This window comes from Cydia strobilella, chromosome 7, assembly GCF_947568885.1.
Source record: "Cydia strobilella chromosome 7, ilCydStro3.1, whole genome shotgun sequence".
In the NCBI taxonomy this organism is placed as follows: Eukaryota; Metazoa; Arthropoda; class Insecta; order Lepidoptera; family Tortricidae; genus Cydia; species Cydia strobilella.
Genome location: NC_086047.1, coordinates 7,164,089 through 7,181,665, shown reverse-complemented (window position 1 = coordinate 7,181,665; position 17,577 = coordinate 7,164,089). Strand labels below are relative to the sequence as shown.

Sequence of the window (17,577 nt, the reverse complement as noted above, 5' to 3'; positions counted from 1 at the left end):
TTGAATTATAAGAAATTTAAAATATGACAAAGAGAGTGTATAAGGGAGAGGTAGAAACGGGAGTTGGAAGGGGCAGACCTCGGCGGACTTTCTCTGATCAGATCTGGGAAATCCTGAAGAAAGGCCAGGTCAAGAGCACCCTAAACCGGCGAGCGTGTATGAGGAATGTTATGAAAGTGAAGGAAGCGAAAGAGGTATGTCAGGATCGTAGCAAGTGGAAATCCGTGGTCTCTGCCTACCCCTCCGAGAAATAGGCGTGATTATATGTATGTATGTATGTATGTATGTAAAATATGAAGCGGGCTCCTAGTGTTTAATAAAAACTAAAAAACATTAAAAAGAAGAAATTTAACACTGATTAAACAAGGTTTTTTACTATGAACAAGTTTGGAAACAAATCAAATTATTTTATTAAATATTTTGATTTGTGTTTTTTTTTAAAGTGTAGTCACACTACTATATATAAATTAAAAACTGTAATAGATGTCATATATTAAAGAAAAGTGACGAAGCCCTCCAGTGGTGAAGGCCGGATTCGAACCGGCGTCTTTAGCTATCGCGGCTAACGCCATGAACCCCTAGGCCACCCCGCCACGGCGGTGCCCGTCCGAATTTCTCGACTATATACCCCATCTTAGTTCTTACTACTAATGAATATATAGTAGTGTGACTACTTAAAAAAAAACAAATCAAAATATTTAATAAAATAATTTGATTTGTTCCCAAACTCGTTCATAGATGGCAGCACCAGTCTCTCTCGCTACAACGTAAATCCGTAAGAGTTCGTTTAGGAGGTGCAAGCGCGAACTGCTTGCCCTTAAAGCTGGTCAAGACGCCTAGTCTTACTAAGATTTTTACTAGTTAAATTTAAGAACTAGTATAGTTTTCTGCTGACTTAAATATATAATATTTCAATACACAGGTAAAATTACCAACACAGTGTTTTCAGTGGTTTTTTTTTTTCATACCATTCTTTCTGTACAGTACAGTATGTGCGACAATAGACACCCAGTGATTCACATGCAGTGAATGCAATTCATTGCATACCTATATAGAGCATTACATCAGAGGTATACCAACAACAGCAATATACACCTTGCTTACTTGGTGTCAGCGCTACGCGTCTGCACCATGTATAATAAATGAATTGCCTTGCGTGTTCCGCACCAATAATTCTCTACTCTGGTCGAGAGAGATTGGCACTTTACAGAATTTTTCGAGAACTGCGGCCTCTTCGGGGAATTCCGATAATCAGCTTTACTTAAGGGATTGGATTCGAAAACTCGATTGTATCCGGAGTGATTTTAATAATTCATCACCCTGTACATTCATTCCGCCTTAAGAGTAAGAAAGGTCCAATCTTTGAGAAAACGTACTACATTAGTCAATCTAAATAAAATGTAAATAACGTAATTTTAAAGGCTGAATATGTTTTCTTCGACAAATATTATAGGAATTTCTTATACAAATCTAATAAGGCCCACTGTAAGCCCAATAAGGCTTTTGTTATAAGCACTTAGATTTTTAAAATATTTTTCATTAAACATCCATGACTTAAGAACAAATATTTATGTTAAACACACAAACGAGTGCCCTTAGCAGTCTTCAAGTAAAAACCATCAGCTTCGTATGCAGGGGCACAACCAATTCAAAAACAGGCCGTCATTTTAATATCTACAAATGAAAATATACCTAATACACGTAAAAATATAAGTTTTTAAAACCTTATTTAGGGAAAAAGGTTTTGGCCGAGTATTAGGAGTGAGATTAAATAATCGCCACTTGCACCATCCTACTAACCCGGGGTTAACCGGTTAAACCGTTAACCCAGTGTCAAATAGTACTGGTAACCATGGTAACTCTAGGTTTAACCGGTTAGCCCCGGATTAGTGGGATGGTGCAAGTGGCCCTAAGGCCCAAACAAACTCAATCATTTGTTATTAATTCTACATTGAATTTCAATCCTATGCCCACCACGCCAACCACATAAACGATGAGCACATATTTTATTATGCACTAATTGCGACATCGATACAAAAGTTAAATATTTTGTTTTTGTACAATTTAATATATTTATAGGTATGGGTATATCAATATGGGTTCGAATTGTCGTACCATTAAGTATTCCTTTCCTTTGGAATTAGGGTGGTACCGGATTTTCTTCCGCGTCAATTTTAGGTATTCAACATAGTTATCGTTAATTAATACTGAAGCATATGAGGACAATAGTAAGTAAATTTGCACTTACTTCCACCAAGCCATAAAACGACCGCAGCAAAAATGGAAGCCATGATACCGATGCGTGTGTAGTGTGTGCGTTAAGCCGCGCTCACACGTCACGTCATCACCGTCTCGTGGCGGCTTCGCCCCTTCCGATTCTTCTTCATTTTTAATACCCCTTCCCCAATATTGAAAACTTCTCGGGCATCGTGAAATATTACAATCTATTGAGTGTGCGCTCGAACCACCACCGTGTTCTCAGGTGACCATGAGTTCTGAAACAATAAGATAATTTAGGTTTTTCGGATGTATGAAATACCATTATTTATATGTGACTCTATAGACTGTAGTTTTATGACTGAATTATGCAATTTTAGTCAATACAACAGATTTTCTGAATTTCAAACATTCGCAAGATTTCCGGCCTTTTTCCAGCGTTTAGGGTACTGGGGAAAGTTCTCAAAATGTATTAAATCTTATGTAGGGTAGCTGATATGAGATATTAGCAATGCCATTCATACGTACCTAGTGTTATTTTGCTATATAATTATTTAAATATGCTGTAACAATTTATAATCAGTATTTATTGAGAATATTTACAATTGTAATCAAAAATGTTATTTGTTTTTTTTTTCTACAGAAATCCTAAGATTGAAAAACATTTTCTTTGTACTATTTATCAACTAATAAATACTGTTCTCTAAAACGTACCTAAATGATTATTTTTTACATTAAATTAAAAATATTTCACTAACGATATTCTCTTATTTTACTATCAATTATTCCCAGCTATGGTTAATTTATCTACAGGTGTTAACCCCAACTCGTAAATAAATATATTGCACCCCTCGTTTTAAAACAACACATTCAAAAAACATCCCAAGCTAGCCTATAAACCAGAAAAAATAGTATATTGTGTCACAAGGGAGCAAAATGACATATTTACGGCGAGGGCGTACATTGAATCCTGAACGAAGCAAAAGATTCTATAATTGAATCCTGAGCGTAGCGAGGGATTCTAAAATAGAATCTTGAGCGTAGTGAGGGATTCAAGCGATATCGCCCAAGGTGGAAATAATTTTGCTACCATGTGACACATACTGTTTTTCACATCACTTATGAGGAAATTATTATATTCCAAAATATGATTTACCTAAAAAAAATAGTATGCGAAAAAGAAAAAAAATCGTGTCCTAGAACAGAAAAGTGCCACTTTGTTCCCTCCTAGCAGGGAAGAAAAGTGCCACTTTGATCCCTCCTAGCGGGGAAGAATAAGTCTTTTTTCGAATAGGTGATGTGAAAAACAAATTGCTAGCACGCTTAATGCCGCCAAAGAAAAGCGAACTGTTTTCAATTGCAATAAAAGTAAAAAGATCTTTTCATTAAACGTATTGTGGACGTGTAGGATTTATCGCCCCGCGAGACACTCCATTCACGTTGCGTTTTGTTGTCTCGAGATCGATTGGCTCCGAATAAAATACATTCGCCGTTCGCCAATTGAATGGCGTACCCCGGTGCTATGTTTCAGGGAAGCGACACTTTTTCAGGCAGAGAGAGGACTAATGGGCCGCGCTAGCCCCGACTTTCAATAAATGCTCCGCGCTGTCCCCACGCTAATCTATTCCTCCTCCCGAAATTATGTCTGAACTTCCTTTTTTCCAGTGATTTAAAGAAATGCGATTTGAATTTAGATTTACATTGTTTGTTTTGCTTTAGCTTGTACGTATTACTGCGAATTACGTCGATTTTCTTTAATATGTTAACGGTTGTAAGTATTGCTTTTGTAGAAAGTGCAATAAAGCAATCCAAGAAAGAACAATGTTTTTAATTCACGATCGTTTCTGGACTTTATTTGTTTGTCGTGGGACCAAAAATACTTTTATTGAAAATGATTTCATTCGTGCAGCACGGATCCAAGGTATTTGAATTTATTCGTTTTCACGACAGATTCGTTTCCTACCTTTATGGGGTCGGGGTCCGTGCCGCCACATGCCATGTACTCGGTCTTCGCAACATTTAGTTTCAGGCCGCCGTTCTCTAACGCACCCTTCCATTGGTTCACTTTATGCTCCAGTTTATGTTTGTCCTCATCTGTCAGTGCAATGTCGTCAGCGTACATCATAAGCCACGGAGATGGCTCGTGGACTTTCGCCGAAACAACGTCTAGCACTACGCTGAACAGAAAAGGACTCGGGGCTGAGCCTTGGTGAACGCCAACTGTGATCGGGAATGGGTGTATCGCCAACGGCGGTCCTTACTATGGATTCCGAGTTGTGGTAGGTACATGTCTCGGATAATGTCGATTTTGGTTTGTGGCAGATTCTTCTCCTTCAAAGCCCACCAGATTACCTGGCCCGGTACGCAGTCGAAAGCCTTCTGCAGATCCAGAAAAGCCATATGCAGGGGCTTTTTCTTTCCTCTGTAGGCCTCGACTAGCATTCTTAGGGCAAAGATAGGATCTATAGTGCCACAGCCAGAAAAACATACTGACATTCCGAGACCGTGCACTCTTGCCGGAGCCTTGAGTCGATTACGCGCTCGAAGAGTTTCATGATGTGACACATGACCTTAATACCTCGGTAGCTTCCACAGTCCTGTACACTACCTTTGCCTTTATAAATTGACGTTATAATGCTCAATCTCCACGAGTTGGGCATAACTTAAAAAAATATTATATTCATCTTAGATACATAAAACAATAACAGCTTAGCCCAGCCACATTTACTCGTATATTACATTATGTTAGAAATTAGACACACTTTACCCTCATTATAGTTTACCGTATTAACGCTACCCCGCAATGTGCGAGTAAGTTTCCATTACGGCAAAGTTGTAAGTAAGCACCTGAGCCACCTAGATCCTGCGTTGTGGCGCGGTACAGCAAACACCCGAGTGGGGCGTCGTTGTTTGGCAAGCTGTCTAACTAATTGCCGCTCTACCAGCATGCTTCGCTCTATCGCGTGCGGTGGCAAGTGAAAAGCGATTAACCATTTTACCGTTTTTTTTATTTACTAAAAAAATACACTGCAGATATCTTACTACTTGTATTAACATTGCTCAAACACATAACTTACAAGTAGGTAAGTTTACATGCATGTAACGTAGCGAAGCGTTCTTGTTTGGCAAGCTGTCTAACTAATTGCCCAGCCACCAGTAACTCTGGCGACTACGGCTGTAAGTGAAAAGCGATTGTAATTTTGTGTTACAAAAACCTTGAGTTTCAGTATCGGAATAAAGGTAGTGTCCATTTTCAATAATATGGCACATTGTTACCGGTGATTTTTTAATTTGGTATGAAGGTACCTTCGAGCAACACCGGCTTCCGATACGTCGGAAGGGAGCAGCCCAAGCGATTATCTTACCGTACAAATCGTTCTGCCATTTTTTGGGGGGGAAACTTGCACACAGTCGCACTTTTCACTCACTACAGTACATACAAAATCCAAACTGTAATGACGACACAAATACATAGAAAATGACACACGTCAAAGACAAATCTTGCACACCGCGATCTCTTTTTGTGTATGGATGAGTGAGTCAGAACATGGAAATAGTGCAAATGCCGACTCCCTTCCCGGTGTTGCTCGATACCATTAAGACAAATAATAAGGCAAATAATACATAGGTAGAAGGAATCAAACATACGGAAACGGGTCATTGGGGAAAACAACCTGTTATAAAGTACTGCCGGTAGGCCTCCAACGAGGTGGAGCGACGACCTGGTGATGGCGGGCGGGAAGGAAGGCGGTGCGAGCGGCACAGGATCGGTCGGAGTGGCGAGCCTTGGGGGAGGCGTATGTCCAGCAGTGGACGTCTATCGGCTGACATGATGATGATGATGATGATAAAGTAATCAGATTCATTTGCGACGTTCTCAATCAAAAGGTACCACTTTGTCGCTTACCATAAAGACGAAATTTGCTTGTATATTTATACAAATAACCTGTCAGAGCATCCTTAATTTATTTAAAAACACAGTCAAGACATTTTTCCAAAACCATGCCTTCTATTCGATTACTGAATATTTATCATTAAAACATATTTTAATTGACGCAAACTGTAAATCTTAGATTTCAATTATTATTAAGCGTATTTACCTTGTGTAAATCCATAATTCTCTCTCTATAAGTATAATATTGTATGAAATGTTGACTTACCATGTAATGATCATATTACGTTATGGTTAATGAATAAACTAAACTAAACTAAACTCCTTATGGCAAGCGACAATGTGGTACCTTTTGATTGAGAACGTCACATTTAGTCGTTTGTGATTATTATTTACAATTGTTTATTCACAGTATACTCAATAGTCATACCGACAATTTTATTAACATGACTTTAAATTCTTTACTTTCTTTTCCAACAAGTTCTGGAATGCTGGTATATGAATGAACCCAAAAACTAGTAGCATTTATGGATTATGCTACAAATGAAAATGTATGTACACGCAGCTGCAAAATTGCATACCCACTATAAATTGAATTTTGCAGCTCGTTGTAATTTAAGTATAAATAAAATAGTAGAATATCGGCCCTGGCTATTTACATGTTTACTGGACTTATTTTATTATTTATATTACATGGGCATTGTTTAAAATAACATACTTTCTTAACCAACATTCAGTTATCTGCTTATTACTTACGCCATCGCACCCGGGGCCCAGCTTGCTGCATTTGAAAGTTGTGTGAAGGAGTTAACAGATCTTGAACAGGTGCTCCCAGCCTCGATCGCGCAACGTATGGTGGCTATAGTATTCTAAACTTTACCAGTTGCCACTTTGCAGATCGCTCACGTACTCGCGCCGTTGCAGGCAAAGATGTTTCTACATTGTCTTGCCACGTAACTTTATTTGTTACGTAACTACGTGTAACGTGAGCTATTGTTAGTTATATTATACAATAAGAACCTGTATTACAGCACGTATATTACACGTGGATACTTTATAACAAGAGTTAAGGCAGCAGCATAAATAAAACGAAACAAATATTATTTTTCTGAAATTAAACCTGGTATATTTTAAAATTAAAAAGTACGACCTCTAAGTATATAGTTATGAACCTAAGTATCTGTTTATACGAGCCTTAAAAACGCAGTTGAGCTCTAGGCTCAGAGGTCTACTTACTTCTCAATAAATATCATAGTTACCTTACTTTTCCTTAAAAATGTTTCATTTGATAAGTTTTACCTTCAACTATGGCCAACAGGTCAATTCGAATGATATCTGAATGATTTCATTTAGTTATCGTGCGTCTCGCTCGCGCCAATACATGTACATCATTTAGAATTGGTCAGCAAATCAAGTTGCTGGTTAAGCTGAAAACATTTTTAAAATCGTTACCTCTAAGCAATTCTAACAGTGTTCCAATTTAACTTGGCTTGATTCTCAAATACAAGTACTTAATTCAATATTTGCGTCAATTTCAGTTCGAAGGTGAGTCGCAAACAGTTCTCAACTTACTTGTTACCTGCCCGTTACTGCACTCACTGCAGCGGGATTTACTTGAATCGAACATGATTCAACACAGTTGTACCACTTATTAGACATGTTATGTAGGAATGAAATGTTATATAACCTATAAATATTGTAGAAACATCGCAGTAACCTAAAACAAAGAATCCTATTTGCGATGGCGTTTTTAGGGTTTAGTGTGTCATGCGAAAATTTCACTCCTTAAACTCCTCTCATGTAATCAAATAAATGTAATAAAAGAGCAGTATAAGAAAAACTTGTTGCTTAAATTTGACAGCTAAAGTAGATATCGCATGCACGGCTCCGTTCATTATGCGGTAACTCTGTTTGTCAAAAGATGACCTTTGGCAATTTATTAATCATAAGACAATGCACTGTATCGTTCGGTCGTCAAACTCCGGGGCACGATATTCTCTTAACGTTTACACCACAATCTAAAGTAAGTAGGTATCGTTTTCTAACACCAACCTGCATTTATTTTAAGTAAAACCTTAATAGCCACGAATATCGACTTTCATTGATTAGTCTTATTAAATCGCTCGCCGAGCAAGGGCCACATGTTGTCACGTGTCAGGCAGAGCAATGGCTGCCAGCGCTGACCCCTCTCCCCCGTCGATACGTCACCGACACTTGACACTTTATTTTATCACTGTAACACCCACTCGTTCACACTTCAACGAACCGTCTGCGAAATTGCAGACAATATCTCAAGATTTAAACGATAGGAAAACATGCGACTAGTAAAGGATCTCAACAATATCTAAAAAATAAGAATATTTAATGCGTGTACGCGACGGCGTGTAGGCGCACGAGGTTTATTTGCTTACCGCTTACGCTTATACGGTGGAAAAAAGGAGGAAACAGAGGTTAAGCAATGTGACAATAAAATTCAAAATGTTCAATTTATACGAGTTGTTATGTGAACGAAGTAACTACATTTTCTTATTTATATATGATATAAACATTACATTTTCTTATTTATATATGACTTCAGTAAATATAAATATGTTTTGTTTAGCAGCTTAGCAAAGTTTCATTAAGTACAAAAGTGTCTTGTTGCGAATTATTGATATCAAATAAACGCACAGCTAAATTCATTTTTTCGGATGACTAGAAATACCAAAAACATAACGGGGCATGCTGACTCACTAATATAGGGTGCTGCCTGCCGCAGCACCTTCTACTTTCAATAGGTAGAGTATAAAACCAATCTTAATGTGGGAACCGCTCAGACATTAAATATATGTGTAATGTCTATTTCTATGTATTTTAATCACTTATTTTAATAAGTATTGTAAAATCTCTGAGCTCCAACAATCATTATATTTAAAGTGAGGAATACAAAAATAAATATAAAACATTAAGTACTTAATAATGAAATGGTTAATCAGAGAACGTAGCGATTTGTAGTCTTTTACGTTATAAAGACATCTTGATATTAAACAAAGCATACCGTATATCTATGAAATATTCAAACCAGTCGATTATCTTAAAAGTAAAAAAAATATGTACTGTATATTGAATAGAAAACTTTTCGAGTCGCACGGTGTGCACCATATGTCCGATGTCAGCAATTCGTCGGATAACTTTATTTTATTACAACTTTGCGTAACTCGAGCATCTTGACGTGGCCCGCGAAACTTTGTGACATGTTAGACACGTACCGGGAGTCAATTCGACTCCAGTCAACAAAAGGAAATGTACTGTGAAAGGACGGTTACTTACTTTATATATTCTTCACTACATAAAAAATATAAACAAAGTATAAAACAAAGACACTTTCCGCTGGCTGTCCGTCTGTCCCTATGTATGCATAGATGTTTAAATTTTATTTGTTTTTTATTTTTCTCATTTACCCCTCAAAAGTTATTTGTTGACGTTAAATGTTTGTCTTTGGGTCATAGACATACATATATGTGCCAAATTTCAAGTTAATTGTTTCAGTAATTTCGGAGCAAAGAGGCTGTGATAGACGGACGGACGGAGGGACAGATAGACGCACGAGTTTCGTTTTTTTAAGGTACGGAACCGTAAAAAGATAAGTGGTAAATATTTAATTAGTATGATGTACAAAATATGTCAACGTTGCAAAAACAGAATAGGTAAAAATATAGGCTCTTGTAGGATATGAAATGTTGAAAACCTTTCAAAGAGGCAATAAATGTATCAATATATTCCCATATTGATAACATGCGTGAAAAGTATTGAATGCTATGATATTACCAACAAAGCGTAGGTAGACGGGAAATTAATATTGGCGGTAGAGCTTACCATTCCAATACTCGTATGTATCTGGCTTCATCGATTTACGAATAAACTCTAGTGAGATCCTCTACTATTACTTTTACATACAGTTTCATTTAATCTTATTACATTCCAATTAAGTATTAAAAAGCTTTTCAAAACTACGAACAAATACGTTTCCAATGAAGGCATTGACACTGACCATTGACATTGACATTGACCGTGCTAAAAACTAATTAACAAATTGCGGGCTATTAGAATAGTATTAGAAAAAGTCTACCTATATATGTAATATTATTAAAGAGTAACATATCTTTGAAAGCAAACTTAAGAGTACCTAAATTTTTATTTGTACATATACTTCATGTCTACTCTTAATGAAGGATAGCAATAGGTAATCCTGGTGCGTTTTATCTACGCTTGGTACAATTGATGCTGACTGCAGCTTCCAGTTTCAAACCTCCAAAAAGTTGATTTAGTTTAATTTTGCTTAGCTTTTTTTAGTATTTTTCATATTTTCAATATTGTTTTTATTATTTGTACCAGAAGTTATTTATTATTAATCTATATATATAAACGTAAAAGTCCTGACTGACTGACTGACTCACTTAAATCAACGCCCAGCCCAAACTGGACCTAGAGAGCTGAATTTTTCACAATAGGTAGTTTTTATGACGTTAGTATCCACTAAGAAGGGGTTTTCAAAATTCATCCCCTGAGGTGGTAAAAAAAGGGTTGAAAGTTTGTATGGAGATCATAATTTTTTTTTAGTGCGGGACTTGAAACTGTATAAAGGCAAATTATTAAAATACAAGAAAAGTGATTTCAGCGTTTTTAAAAATGCATCCCCTAAATGGGTTAAAAAAGGGTTGAAAGTTTGACTCCATTACAAATACTTTGAAACTTCCTAGAAAGGCATAATAGCCGATTACAAAAAAAAGTAATATTAACGTTTTTGGAAATTCAACCCCTAAGGGGTTTAATAAGGGGATGAAAGTTTGTCTTGGGGTTCAAATTTTATAATATAAATGTTTATTAATTATAATAAAAGACAAGAAAACTCATTTCAGCGTTGTTAAAAATTCATCCCCCAAGGTGGTGAAAAAGGGGTTGAAAGTTTGTATGGAGATCAAATACTTTTGTGAGTGTGGGACTTGAATCTTTGTATAAAGGCATATTATTAGAATACAAAAAAAGTAATTTCAGCGTTTTTAAAAATTCATTCCTTCAAAGGGTTAAAAAGGGGTTAAAAGTTTGTATAAGGTCAAAAAAATATTGTAAGCTTCGTTTTGAAACTTCGTAAAAAGGTATTTCATTAAAACAGAAGAAAACTAATTTCAGCGTTTTTGAAAATTCATCCCTTAAGGTGGTGAAAAAGGGGTAAAAAGTTTGTATGGAGGTCAAATATTTTTTTAAGTGCGCGACTTGAATCTGCATAAAGGCATGTTATTAGAATACAAGAAAAGTGATTTCAGCGTTTTTAAAAATTCATCCCCTAAAGTGGTAAAAAAGGGGTTCAAAGTTTGTCGTGGTCCTAATTTTATTTTAAGCTAGGTACTTGAAACTTCATAGAAAGATATATAATTAAAAGAGAGAAAATATTAATAGTTTCGGGAGCGAATATTTTTTTAAATAGTGGACTTGTAAATCTTCTAAGAGGGTCGAGAGGGATTATATCGGGAACAATTTTTTTCAGTTAGGGTCTTGAAACTTCGTAGTTTGTGAAAGACAAATTTCATGCGTTGTATTAACAAATGATTAACCGTCCCTACTGATATCTTTTGCTGTATAATGTTCTGTATTATGCTCATGTAGAATATAACCACCAACATACAAATCCACGCGTACGAAGTCGCGGGCAACAGCTAGTGTTATATATTTAAGCTTTATTTGTACTAACAACGATGACCTTAGTTGGTCTCTGAATCAAATTGAAATTGAAATTACTCCAAAAAAACATTTTCTCTTAATTTTAAGTAGGGGTATTCGATTACTTTGTGTATTTAATAAAAGTAACAATACCGTCCGAAATTTGATTATATTCTGGATGATGTTATGTCAATTCGCGTGAAACCACTCCGGTTAATAATGTTGTTGAACTTGACGATAATTTCTTTGAAATTCGATATCTCTTTGTTTGAAACCAATAGGCCTACAGTTTTGTATTCAGTACCCGTACCATGAGTCACTGACAGTGTCAACACTGACATATAGGTAAGCTAACGTCTACGTAATTTACTTTCTATACATCTCGCTCGCACTAATATGTCAGTCAGTACGAACGAGATTCATAGAAAGTATATATGTACCTACCACCAGTTTGGCACTGACATAAACGCTATCGAGAACGTAACTTACTTTCTTTGCATCTCGCTTGTAGTCGCATATTAGTGTGAGCATGATGCATAGAAAGGTTAGTGTATATGTCAGTATTGACACTGTCAGTGACTCATGGTAGGGTACTTGCGGTAGCCGCATAGTACCTTACATACATCGGGAATAACGTTTTTTAACGAAGGTTAATTTAATTTCAAATTGGAGTCTAGTTTCATTTGTTTTTAGTTATTTCTTTTGATCAGTCAAGATAAATATGATCAACATAAAATATCGTCGCTGCGCGTACAAAAGTCGCCATGTGATTTTTAACGATTTTTAGGTTTTAATGCCATTTTGAACCTTATTTCTATATTATGATTTTTGACCTGACATGGCCGACGATAACTGCCAATTTTGACAAACAAGCTTCCTAGTTTCCTAATAGTCCTTCGTAGTTGTCACACCCTTGCCCGGTCGTGGTATAAATATGATGTACATATGGGCGATATACATTTTATTGTATGTTTAACTCGTTCGCGTCTTTCCTGTAGACATCGGAAAGAAGGGAATTTTTACGCTGCACCGTTACGGGCGTGATATGTTTTTACAGTACTTGAGATTCAGATAAGAAAACCCTGATATATGCGGGTCGTTAACTTTTATTGTATTTTTACAGAAAAGATCTTTTTGTAACATGTGTTTGACCGATATGGCTGGTCTTCGTCCTCGTTGCCCTCGACTTGGAAGTCGCTGTATCAGCCAGCCCGCATCAACTACAAAGGCATCGTAATAATTATCTACTTATTGAACAAAGGCTAAATTGGAAAAAAGGCTAACCATGATCTCAAATGCAAAAAAATTTTAAACAAGTGAAACACATCCTTTAATTATCGCAGTAAGTTTACATGAAATCCCAATTGGATTTATTTAATGGTGAAAATATTTATTTAATATTGTCGGTGGTTTTTCCTATGTCTAGCTATACAAGTGGCTCAAGTTATGCACTGATGACTTTTTGATTAAGATATACAGTTGCATTTTCTCGTCAGTTATCATTTTACATAACTTAAGGTATATAAATATACACGTATTCTCCTCTCACGGACTGTTACATTATTTTGCCAGTCCTTATCAACTACCCACACTACTCGTAGTTTCAGGTATACACAGACGACTTGAGATAAACCTTGATATCTTTAGTTAATACTGTCATATGCCGTTTTCTCCAAGGACCAGTAACATTTTCTCGTCAGCTATCATTGCGTCGGAATTGCCGCGCGGAGACTCGAGGGAACGTGACAATGGTGGCCGGACTCGAGTGCCGCTTTATATGTAAAATAATTCAAATGTCAATCCAAATGTAATTGTGATACTTGCTATTTTCGCTTGTGTTTTAATATTTGTTTAAGTGATAAATGGAGTGACTTAGTTTATCTGGTGATGGTTATGATAATTTGCTGTCAAATCGTAATTGCGGCGAGGCCGGCGAGACTTGAATCTTTGTACTTATATGTAGTAAATAAAAAATATATATTTATATTTCGTTAAACTTCTACATGAATTATTCGTCGATGATCCTTAAATGAATGAATAATATAATATAAACATATAGCGTTGTAAACATACGCATATATAGATGTTGTATACGTAAAAGTATCTATTGTCCAAACATCAATTATATTTACCCACTGTACTGATAACTACGCCTCTCAAATCAGATGAGCTCTCACTCACGAACACTCACAAAGTTTACTTGTAACTATCAAAGTGTACCTCGATTCATTTTTTTATATTTAAAAGTCTCTTCAAATCTCAAAATAGTTTGATGTCACCGTAACACACTCTTATCTATTCAAGATCAAATAGAAGTATTGCATTTTGTACCTGTGTAAGTTCTTTGTAATTCTGCGCACGATTATATTGCCTTTGATTATTCTAAATAACATTTTGCGTAGGCTGGATACGGAGTGGGAAGAACGGAAATCTACTGGTTAGTGGGTGGATGACAAACAGACCGAAACCTACCTACCTAGTACCTAGTAGGTACTTTGTTTCGGTCTGAATAAAATGGATGTTTGAATAGTAGAGTAGAAAGATACTTTACATATACAACAACAGGGTGGCTAAAAAATAAGTGCATTCCCGTTGCCAGAAAGGTTTTGGGATTGTACTGAGCAACTTTTGCTATTATGGGACCAACCACGAAATCGCGAAAAAAAATACCTTCCCATATAAAATGGACCAGTCAAAATGTATGAAACAGCCAAATTTTTTTTCGCAATTTCGGGGTTGGTCCCATAGTAAAAGTTACTCAGTATAATTTCAAAAGCTCCCTGGCAACGGGAATGCACTTATTTTCTAGCCACCGTGTACAATACGTTGCACTATACATACTAAGTTGACTTAAAAATCAGTTTCTGTGAAAAAGTTATAATTTTATAATCACATTTATATACTGTGGTCTAAAAAATTGTAGTATCGCTTGCAGATGTATCTGCTTTATAAAAAAAAACAGTTAAGGATGAATAAGCACATTTTTAATGCAGCAATGCAGTTGCAATTGGAATTGAAGCTTTAAAGTGACTGCATTTTTTACAGCAGGCAGCAGCTGTGCAGCAGGCTGCACGTTTCGTCGTATTATAAATTAAATCATAATTTATAAGAATACTCTTCGATATGAAGCATGCGTTGTTGTCGCTTTATATAAAGGTTACATTCGAATTGCGAACGCAGCAGTTAAAAAAGTCCAGTGCATCACTACACAAAAAAATGCCCAGCAGCATTACTGTCACAGTGTTACTGGTGCAGCGTTGCAACAGCAAAAAACGGGCTCGTAATTAGGTAAAAAATTGCGCTGCTGTTGTCGCCGCATTACTGTCACGATTAGGATGTTCAATTCGCCACTTATTATATCAGGGAAGTTGACAGTGATATTATTCATTTCCCAATAGGGAATATTACGCGAAACTCTGCGTTGGTGACGCCAGTACCACAATTTGGGGGTCTGTCGCGAAACAAGAAAATCTAAATTTCGTTATCTAACATCTGTGTCACTCTTGTATATTCAAGCGATAAAGAGGCAGATAAGTAAATTTCGGATTCGCGTTTCCCGGTAAGTCCTCTGTAAACAAACCGCTTTGATGCATCAATGTCATATTTTATTATCTCTAAAAACTTGTCAAATACCTATTAAAGGTACAGTATGTATAAGTTACTCTATGGTTTACTAAAAAGGCTAGTGCTGCACTCTGGTGGTAGAACATTGCAGTAATATCCCCTATTGCTTAAACGCTCCAACAATAATGTAAACTTTACGCTAAGAATATAAACCAAACTCTTATAAACTGAAGAAATAATATGACCATCTCCGTCTCCATCGCTGTTTCAATTAAACAAATAAAAAAGCTGCTATAATGTATGAAGAGTGAAACAGAAACTAGAAAGGCAGAGGAGCGGTATACTGATTTTAAAATTTGTTCGTTTCAATAATTGATACAGCATTGAAACGACTCGCAGTGCGTCTCACGCTCACCAATATCAAATCAAGATAAGGCTTTAAATTAAGTTATAATTCATTTTAAAATATATGTGTGAAGTGTATCAACACACATAAACATATGTACCGAAGCGAAGTATTTGGTATATATATTGGTATATAAATAATACAAACCTTTCTCCTAAACCTGTTTTTTGCCATAAATATTCGTATTACTGCGTAAGCATTTGTAGTTTATCAAATAATAATACGGCAATTTTCCTGTTATGACGTGATTCGGGAAGTACTTATACAACTTTACGTAGTAATGATTTTGTACGGTCGTAATATATTTCTACCCAAATATAGTAGTATTTATTCCAATTTGATGTATAGTCAGCAGCAGAAGTTGCTAAGCGGGCGAGGTGTTCAAAATTACCTTGACACGCTCTTTTATTCCCTAAACAATAAAGTCGCGTCAAGATCATTTTGAAAACCTAACCTAACCTAACCTAACTACCTGAACCGAACGAATCTGGAACTGACATTCAGTAGGTTGTGAGAATTCCCATATCTGGAGGCACGGTAGTGCCTCCGCTAAGTCGAACAAAACAAAGAGGCACGGCCGTACCATCTGTTTTTCAAAGCCATTCAGGCCATTTTCGACGTCCTGTAATTTTGTGCTGGCTAAATCTAGAACCCTAATCTTCAAAAGCATCATATCAAATGTTGGTGTGTTTCGTTTACCATTTAAATATGTATACTTAATATTTGTTTGAAGTTAATGATTCATATTGTATTTTTAAATGTAATTTTTATTTTTTATTTGAGTCTTGACGTATAAAATGTAAAACAATTGAATAATCTAAAATAATAAAGTCTGGTAATAGTACAAATATTTAATTTTTTAATATTTTCACTAACCAATGAAAAATATATTTAATTCTTATATCTAAAAACAGTCATTATAATTATGTACCTTTTGAACTAGAACGAAGTATTTCTACAAACTTACCATTCAATTTACATGCATCCAATTTAATCAAAATCAGAGTCTAAACACAAAAATATTTAGTTAACACTAATCAGTCAGTTAACAAAACCACGGTAAAACTTGTGATCGTAGCGGCTACGGCGGCGTAGACACGCCTACGGCGTAGCGGACCGGCGCGCTCGGGCGTCTACGAGCAACTGAGCGCATAGCTCGCTCGCTGCTCGCTGTGCAAGCCCGGCGCGGAACATTCTTTATTCCTTCCAACTGCACCCAATATTCACTCTTAATAGCTCATGCATTTGAAATGCGTACTTCATAAAAATATTACCAACCTCACGCACACATATATAAGTTTTCACTTTAAAACTAAAAAAAACACTTACCAGTCGACCTACTATTTTTTTTCATATTTGGGATACGATTTAAAAATGCTGTATTTTAAAAGGGTTTAGCTTGAAAGCTAATAAATAATAAATTTTGATTTAACGTGAACGTTAAATCGAAATTTATTTCCATTGAGTTTTACAGACTAAAGACTTACCGGCAGTCAATGTACCATATAGTACATGTTTAGTACCAGACGGATAAAAATAGAGAAATTATACAAAGAATGCTACACTTTTCTTTGAATAAAACTAAACCACATGAAAAATAATATCCCATTATGATATTAAAGAAAATCCCCAAAGCCGGTGGCTTTATAAAAGAATTTTATAATAAAGAGATGAAAATTATTCAATTTTCCTTGAAAACAAAGATGGAGCCGAAAGAAATTCCGTTCCCACCTGGGGCTCGGGGCTAGTCGAATTTATTAGCATTCAAATGATTTATAACTAGCGAGCAGCAGCTGAATAT

General features: G+C 36.0%; 1 protein-coding gene across 1 annotated transcript in view; it reads right to left on the bottom strand.

The window, feature by feature from the left end:
- LOC134743108 (uncharacterized) overlaps positions 1-17,048 on the bottom strand; it is a 46,111-nt gene extending 29,063 nt beyond the window's left edge. Inside the window, exons 1-2 of the mRNA XM_063676438.1 lie at positions 16,744-17,048; positions 2,249-2,495 (exon numbers count right to left, since the gene is read on the bottom strand). Of these exons, the coding sequence (XP_063532508.1) occupies positions 2,249-2,291 (43 nt within the window). The 5' untranslated portion in view covers positions 2,292-2,495; positions 16,744-17,048. The remainder of the gene's footprint in view (positions 1-2,248; positions 2,496-16,743) is intronic.
- Between the last annotated feature and the right edge of the window lie 529 nt (positions 17,049-17,577).